This window comes from Glandiceps talaboti, chromosome 7 (assembly GCF_964340395.1).
Source record: "Glandiceps talaboti chromosome 7, keGlaTala1.1, whole genome shotgun sequence".
Classification (NCBI taxonomy): Eukaryota; Metazoa; Hemichordata; class Enteropneusta; family Spengelidae; genus Glandiceps; species Glandiceps talaboti.
Window position 1 is genome coordinate 190,371 of NC_135555.1, and position 9,682 is coordinate 200,052.

At 34.8% G+C, this 9,682-nt stretch overlaps 1 protein-coding gene across 1 annotated transcript; it reads left to right on the top strand.

The window, feature by feature from the left end:
- The first annotated feature begins 294 nt into the window (after window positions 1–294).
- On the top strand, window positions 295–2,111 carry LOC144437786 (cilia- and flagella-associated protein 410-like). Its single transcript, XM_078126809.1, has one exon. It carries the CDS (start codon window positions 403–405, stop codon window positions 1,147–1,149), a length of 747 nt encoding a protein of 248 aa, XP_077982935.1. The 5' UTR covers window positions 295–402; the 3' UTR covers window positions 1,150–2,111.
- The last annotated feature ends 7,571 nt before the right edge of the window (window positions 2,112–9,682 follow it).

The window sequence follows — 9,682 nt, forward strand, 5'->3', positions numbered from 1 at the left end:
ATGTATCGTGATTCATAGTGCATTCATTTGTTTTGTTCGGAGTGATTTCGGAAGGCGGCGATCACTCCGAACAAAACAAACGTCACAACACGATGAATAGAGGTAAATAAAAAAACCGCTTTCACCACATCGGATTTTAAGCAGATTGATCTGCCCGGTGCTAGTGCCATGCCATTCAGGCTTTTGCCAGGGATCCGGGAATCTTTAACATCGGATTTGAATTACAATTTGAATCTAGAGCTAATAGTTTGCGACTCGACGCCTTACGACACCTTTACACTGCAAACAAGTGTGCCTGGTAACGATTCCTCAAGTACTATATAGGATTGTTACCACCAGACCTGTCATTTCCTTGAATACGAGTTACTTTTTTGGTGTGATATATATATTTACCGAAAAATCATGGTCAAGTTAACTGCCAGTTTAGTTCTAGCGAGAGCAAGGTCTTCCGACTTAGAAAGTGTCAAGAAACTGAACTGTTGGGGAAGTGACATAACAGATGTCTCGATATTCCGCCAGATGCCCAATGTCGAAGTAATAAGTCTCAGCGTTAATAGCATCACTACCTTAGAGGATTTCAGTCATTGTGCAAACTTAACAGAATTGTACGTAAGGAAAAACAACGTTGAAAACCTAAGTGACATTCATTTCTTGAAGAAGTTACCCAAACTACGAGTGTTATGGTTAGCGGACAACCCTTGTGCATCCCAACACAAGTACAGAATGACCGTTCTAAAAATGTTACCTAATCTGCAGAAACTAGACAACGTCCCCGTACAACCCGAAGAAATCAACCAGGCCATTGAAGAGGGCGAGAACCTGCCCGTCCCCACCGAGGAAACGAAATCGTCCACTGATAAAAATACCGAGTCAACTTCCCCCTCCAATTCACAGGTGAAGGATGGCCAAGCTGCTGGGGACAGTGCTGTTAAATTGACGCTGGAAGAAACCAACACAATCCGGGAACAACTTGGATTGAAACCCCTACCTGCTGACAAATTGTCACCTGCTAAAACCATCCGACATCATGGCAGTAAAAACAGAAATGCCAATATTTTGTCGGCAGTTCTGTCTTTGGTGAAAGAACTTGACCATGACAGTCTAGAAGTGGTTATTAATGAATGTAGAAATAGACTAGAAACATTTTAGATGTTAGCTTCACTATCTATGACTACACCTTGTATGAGACAAGCTTTATGATTTCTTTTTCAGTGAGAAATGCATAGACAATATTGTATGCAGCACAGAGTATAATTTGTGGGTAAGTTCATAAGACTGGAGTGAAGGCTCTTCTTATATTGCAATCACAAACTATGTCAGCTTTCAGAAGGCAAATTTTATACATGTCTTGACTAAATTTGCAGTAGGAATCTTTGTACATAAGTAACATATTTTGAATTGAATTTCCATATGTTACACTATAAATATAATTACATTTGTATCTCCTATGTTGTTGCCTTTCAAGTACCTAATACATATTGCATCATAGTGAAATACACAAACTTAGGACATTGCCCACAGTTTACTTCAAGATTTGAACAATGCCAGTTAGCATGTCTTGCCTCATGTTTCTATCAATGCATTGTGCTCATGTTAGGTACATGTACCAGTATATCAATTAAATTAACCCTTTTTTTAGCTGTTGAATAAAACCTACATATCTCTTTTTCTATGGAATTGTTTGTAAGGACAGACTACTGCTTAAGAATGCAGATAAAATGATATTGATTGGGGTATAATAAAATGATGCTTTGACATCAAGACAAATGACATGTTGATACTGACAAACATTCTGTAATACTGTACACATATTTGATATTAAAATTCCCTTTAGTACAATAGACACTGCAGGAATGATAAACAACATGGGTTTGCCTTGTTTATCTTTCCAGCAGTGTCTCTTGTGCTATTATTATGTCATGGTATGTTGGTTTTGTTTGTATACAAAATTTCCTTACTATATAAATACATATATCAGGTATATTTAATCAAGTTAGGGAGTTGTCGGTAAGAGTAGTCTATGGATACAATTTGGTTTAGCCACTTCAACTTATACTGGATTTGTAATGTTGACCATCATTGAGGGCCACATTTTCCAATAAAGAATTGAAACTGTGTATGTTAAATTGGCATATACATTGTACTTTCCATAGTCTACAACATAGAATATAGACAGAATGAATCATTGTTGTCATTGCTTTATGTTGTGTACTAGTGACAGGATGTGGATGAATTTTTGTCTATATATAATCATCTAAGTCACTTAAAATCTGGAAAACAGTTTGTTGATTATGAAACCTTGACTCCCTTCAAATCAAGGGAAAGACTTCCTTTAGGCCCCACCAACCTAAAATTAAAAAAAAAATAGGTACACAATCTGAAGAGGGACCCTAACCCTAGCCTTTATTCTAACCGGTGAAGAAAAAATAGACATATTTTTGGAGTCAGAACTGGTTAATGTTAGGTGGGGGTGGGGTGGGGGGGGTGGGGGGCTAAAGGAAGTCTTACCAAATCAAGTAACATGACATGACATGACATTAGCAAAATAATTTTTATATAAACATTTATTTCTTTGCTGTACCCATGTATCAAACAGTATGTATGTATGTATGTATGTATGTATGTATGTATGTATGTATGAAAGTATAACTTAGGATTTTGTCCAGTGTTTTGACCAGTAGGTCTTCATACTTGACTCTCTTGATAGCAAAGTCTCTCTTAGTGTTACCAGTGGTACGGTATTGAGCATTGGTAAAGACTACCAGCAAAAAAATTATGCAGAGAACCAGACAATTCATTGTGATGGTTAACTTGGGTTGTAAGTTATAACTAAAAAAAATATGAGATAAATAGTGCATTTAGAAATATGATCAACTTGGTGAATTACATAATTAGTGTGCTCTCAGGCAATTTTGTGTACCACTGACACAACATTTTCTTATGACACATCAAATTTTAATTTTCCCCTATCCTTTATTATGCTGTGCCTCTAATTAAAACCTATCAGTTTAACCCATAACAGAAATTGGGTTTTACTAGTGGTTATAACTTTTTCTACCAGGTACACTGGTTATAACTTTTTCTACCGGGTACACTGGTTATAACTGTTTTTCTACTGGGTACACTAGTTATAACATTGTTTTACTAGTGGGTACACTAGTTATAACATTGTTTTACTAGTGGGTACACTAGTTATAACATTGTTTTACTAGTGGATACACTGGTTATAACATTGTTTTACTACTGGGTACACTAGTTATAACATTGTTTTACTAGTGGGTACACTAGTTATAACATTGTTTTACTAGTGGATACACTGGTTATAACATTGTTTTACTACTGGGTACACTAGTTATAACATTGTTTTACTAGTGGGTACACTAGTTATAACATTGTTTTACTAGTGGGTACACTAGTTATAACATTGTTTTACTAGTGGGTACACTAGTTATAGCATTGTTTTACTAGTGGGTACACTAGTTATAACATTGTTTTACTAGTGGATACACTGGTTATAACATTGTTTTACTACTGGGTACACTAGTTATAACATTGTTTTACTAGTGGATACACTGGTTATAACATTGTTTTACTAGTGGGTACACTGGTTATAACATTGTTTTACTAGTGGATACACTAGTTATAACATTGTTTTACTAGTGGATACACTAGTTATAACATTGTTTTACTAGTGGATACACTGGTTATAACATTGTTTTACTACTGGGTACACTAGTTATAACATTGTTTTACTAATGGATACACTAGTTATAACATTGTTTTACTAGTGGATACACTAGTTATAACATTGTTTTACTAATGGATACACTAGTTATAACATTGTTTTACTAGTGGGTACACTAGTTATAACATTGTTTTACTAGTGGGTACACTAGTTATAACATTGTTTTAATAGTGGGTACACTGGTTATAACATTGTTTTACTAGTGGATACACTAGTTATAACATTGTTTTACTAGTGGATACACTAGTTATAACATTGTTTTACTAGTGGGTACACTAGTTATAACATTGTTTTACTAGTGGATACACTGGTTATAACATTGTTTTACTAGTGGGTACACTAGTTATAACATTGTTTTACTAGTGGGTACACTAGTTATAACACTGTTTTACTAGTGGATACACTGGTTATAACATTGTTTTACTCAGTTCAGAAGGATAAGTTTCAACTTGTACAATTTATCAGAAATTCCCTGTCAGTTGTCAACTATATTGTTTCCCTCATAACATTTGAATAAATGTATATAGTAGTGTTTGTTAAAAAGTCTGCTTTGTTTGTATATTATAGTATTAACTGAAGATTTTGAAGATAGATATCAATATAAAACTTGTAAAATATTGTGCATTGTTAAATAAGATATCAAATTAATGATTGCAGTGACATTTCAAGACTCCTATTTTTTTTCCACTGTTTTCAGTCAAAAATGTGTTATTGTATGAAGTACTTATTCACAAAAGTTGCCTGTAGTTTTGTATCATTTTGAATTTCTGATTAAAATGCTGACAATAAAGTTGACCATTGAATTCAGTGATTGAGCTAACCTACCACCACAACATGACAAAGTGTCCAAGCAAACAATGCGAATGTCAGTTTTAATGCTGAGCTATGGCTGCTTGGTGCACTCTCTTCACTATTGACACAGCTTGTATATTAGCTATAAGCTAGATGTAGAGTCCAAGGGAAGCCAGTGACACGCACACCTGCAAACATAACCAAAAAGACTTGTACATACATACATACATACATACATACTTATACACATATGCATGCATGCATGCACACACACACACGCACGCACACATACACACACACATACATACATACATACATACATACATAAATACATACATGTACATACATGATAACATTACATTTTTGTGACATATTTATTGATACAGCTCTTAATGAAAAGTTAATCCAGCAAATTGAGGGGTCCATCTTGTTCATATTCTCTCATAGTTATAACTGCAAACACACATAGCCCAAAACGTGTTAATTGTGATACAAATGAGCCAATGGTTTCCATGGCAACATTGAGGCTGTAAGTTGACCAGAGTTAGATGCATGCATACTGTTGTCTTTTCAGTACAATTCTCAAATAGAGAAGTGAATCAGAAAAGGGACCTCAACTTATAGCAGTATGCCAATTTGAACTTCTAGCTTTTCCTTAAATAACCCACAATTTAGGTTAGGGTGATCCTACATGTTATGTTCCTCATTACTTTTTCATAGCAACTAGGGGTCGGTTGGTCAATTAACAAAAAATTTTTTTAAAATAACCCAAACAACTTTGCCTACTCTTTTTCTTCCTCTGTATCTTCTTTTTATTGGATTCCTGGTGACAAACTCTTTTCCAGTTTGTCTACACAATTACACTACAAATCACCACATCTCATCAAATTCCAGTTTCTATTATACACTAGGTATGACCACCTAAGGTTCTTGAACATACCAGTGACTATTACTATACATGCAATATTAATGCCCCTATACCAATATTACTGGCACATTTTTATGTGACAATCAAAAACTCATTTAAAACTTACATTTATGTTAGCTTGGAAATATTATCTCAAATAACCTAAACATTGCCTTAATAGAAGCAAAAAACTCCAGATCTGCCAGGGGGGAAAACCCCTGGGACTCCCTCACCCCAGAGGTCACTCATGCATTCAACCAACAATCAGATGCACCAACAACCTTTTTACTGTCATAATGGTATTAAAGTTTTCTTAAATATTTTCACCCAATTCTAATTTGAGATGATATTGTCTTTTAAATACGTGAAATGTTTGCCAAGGTAGTCTAAAATTGCCTTAAACTCCAAATCTCTCCTATCAATGATACTACCATTAGATGTGCTGACCTTTACTTTAATGATACCATTTAACTTTTTAAGAATATATTTCAACCCTATGTAAGTTATAAAGAATAGTTTCTGATACCTGATGGTGCAAGTTTTTACTTTGAAGCGTAATTTTGGCTGGTTCCACTCTTTCGTGCACACGTGTCAGCTTTCTAAAAAAGACATTGGTTTCTAATTTGTCTCGAACATACACCTAAGTGAAGATAACTCTCAAATATATTATATAACTCATATACTTACAAAATTATAAGTTTATTTGATCATATCATAAACTATGAAAATCAATAAGAAAGTCTTTATAAACACCCAAGGGATGGTAAAGACATAAAGACGCAGTGAATATGAAACAAAAACGAAAACACAAAAACCTCCACAAAAACACTCACCTTCAGTGTGTACACTCAAGTGAACATCAGCGAAATGTATATGAGACAAGTGAGTTGAACAAATAAAGACAAGTTTTCTACAGAATTGTAGTTTCTCATGTTTTCATTGGTTAATAACACGATTCAATGCTCTGCATTCTCCAATAAATGACCAGTTTCTCAGTGACGTCATTTGTTCATTTTAAGGATGGCGGGACATATTGCACCCGGAAAAAGTCAATAAATTATCATTTTGACAATGAATACCATATCCACCGGCCATGGGTATGACAACACTCTACAAAGAAAACTAGCAACGTCTACAGTCACCTTTTACTTGTATTACTCACTGTTTATTCAAACTGTTTTCTTTTCGATTTTGGTAATAAAGCTCCCCTGCGTATTAACCCGATGTATTAACAAACAAACAAACAAACAAGGAAGCAAGCTAACAAACAAACAAACAAACAAACAACTAATAAGCTAACAAACATAAATATCCTATCCAAAAAACAAACAAGGTCCTTGCACCCAGAGAACTGACCCCCAATAGTCATATCAAATTTGATCAGACGGTGATTAAACCATAAAATATACAGTCATATATGCACATGATGGCATTTGGTCCACGCTGTATGGTAAACTCCGGGAGTAAACCATGGTACAAATGTACAAATGTACTATTGTCCTGGAACTGTGGACCTCTATACACCATCGACATTTCCTTTGAGAAAGACTCCATCTGCAGTGATTATGCAACAACAATGTTAATGCGTGCTACGAAAGGATGAAGATAACAGAATCAAATAGTACTGAAGAAGAACCGTAATCGAATGAAGCCATTTCATGCTGTTAAATTTGAAGACTTATCATCACCCCCCCCCCCCCCCCCCACTTTTCTTGGCCTCTAAAGCATTAAAAACACTGCACCCCCCCCCCCCCCCACTTTTCTTGGCCTCTAAAGCATTAAAAACACTGCAAAGATAATAAAATCAGCCTTACCTTCTTTCCCTCTTTACACATCTGCTTCACATCGGTACAAACTGTAGACAAGAAAGCGTTCTGTATAGATTGATCCTTCAGTGTCATTCGACAAAGCAATCTTCATGAATGACACTTTTGATCCATTGATATATATATATATATATGTCTGATGATCGCAATATGCGTGAAACTCCGAGTTACACCCAAGAAAGAGTTCCAGTACTACCAAAACTATATATATATATATAATCAAAGTAGGTTGGTTGGAACTTGAGGTGCTTGGTTGTAACTCCGAGTTTCACGCTCAATGCGTTCATCAGACAACAGTACCTACTTTGATTATTCCCGCCCTGCTTACCCAAGCATCGAGCACTCTATTCTACGAGTTTGATACTATTTACTATATATATATATATATATATATATATATATATATATATATATATATATATATATATATATATATATATATATATATATATATATATATATATATATATATATATATATATATGGTCATCATAGGGGTCCATTGTGTAGACTGTCATGTACAAAGAACCGTGAGCACTATTTCACTATTTTTTTCTAAGTTCATATTATATTTGTCACAAATCATTAATTCAAACCAGTAAATTACAAATTCAGCCCATCATTATGCTATAAAGTCAAGACATGTAGTTTAACCCATCAGACATTCAGTAGTCCATCATGGATTGTGCAAACTGAGACTGGTCTCAGATGACTATTTATTGCAAACTGACACTGGTCTCAGATGACTATTTTTTGCAAACTGAGACTCAGTTCATGATCTCAGTTTAATGTTTAGGTACCCTTACATACCACCAAAGCAATGTGCTGTAGTACAGTATTAACAGTAATAGTGTAGACACTTGGGCAATTCTGTTAACTCTACTAAAAGCTACCACAGGTCGCAGAGAGCAAAAGGTGATGTTAAGAGCTTACCAGACATCCTATCATCCTCAGCTTTTGTCATGCAATCTTCTGAGCACAGATTCAGGTTTTTACTACAAAACTATAACAGTATTAGCCAAGTGAGTGCAATGACTGGGTTTTGTTTTATTTGTAAAATGCATAGAACATAACAGGAATATACATGTTCAAATCAACGTACAAAATTGAAACACTAAATGTAGGTTTCAAAATATAAAACTGATGAGAATGAAACATTTCAAAAATCTACATGAGATCTACTTACAAAACTGATGTACATAAATACAAACTTAACAAGACAGCCAAAACCAAAACTGAGAAGAGTGTGTTGATAGAGTTCATGCTTATAACATGTTGATCACAACTTTGTATGTCTTGAAAAACATAAATTATGCATTCAGAGTACGGCTTTCAGATGACCACTTCAAATCAAGAAATGGTACAAGAAATTTGCATAACAACTGTCTGTTAGCTTTTAAGACAATAGGTGGGTACAACTCCATGAACATACATTATTTGTTCGGTTCAAAGTGTATCATCCTGTCAAAAACACAACATATCTGGGTGATAACCCATTTATCACATGTGGATGCTTGTTTAATAATAACCCATTTATCGCATGGTGGATACTTGGTGATAACCCATTTGTCCATGGTGGATACTTGGTGATAACCCATTTGTCCCATGGTGGATACTTGGTGATAACCCATTTATCCCATGGTGGATACTTGGTGATAACCCATTTGTCCCATGGTGGATACTTGGTGATAACCCATTTGTCCCATGGGGGATACTTGGTGATAACCCATTTATCCCATGGTGGATACTTGGTGATAACCCATTTATCCCATGGTGGATACTTGGTGATAACCCATTTATCCCATGGTGGATACTTGGTGATAACCCATTTATCCCATGGTGGATACTTGGTGATAATCATTCTATCCCATGATGGACAAGTCTTCATTGAAGCCATAACTCCCCTCAATGTGACTGAATGGAGACATGATTTAAAAGAAATTGGTGGCAACAAAATAAATACTAGTGTCTGATAATGCAGGGAATTGCTGAATTTCAGTAACTGAGTTTAGGTCAAAGGTGGATATCTAAAAAGAAATTTTAAACCTGGTAATATAGGGGTAGGCACTTTAATAAAGTCTCCCATGTATTAACATTTTTTAGTTAATTATTGAATCATGATTGTTCACTACAAATATGGCTGCTATTGAGTAATAAGTGATATGAGCACCAAAAGTAATGCATGTATATGTTTATCTGGTTCTGTATTATCTATAGACATGATCTAAAAAACATTAGCCCCACATAATTGCTACAAAGTGTCTGCAATATGTAATAAATAGCTTACTTTTGATGGTCTATGAAGAGTCTATGATTGAAGTTGTTTAGTTATGCAGTATTAAATATAGTGAATAGTGATTGTTTACTGTAAATATGGCTGCCATTCAGTAATACTTTCACGAGCACCAAAAA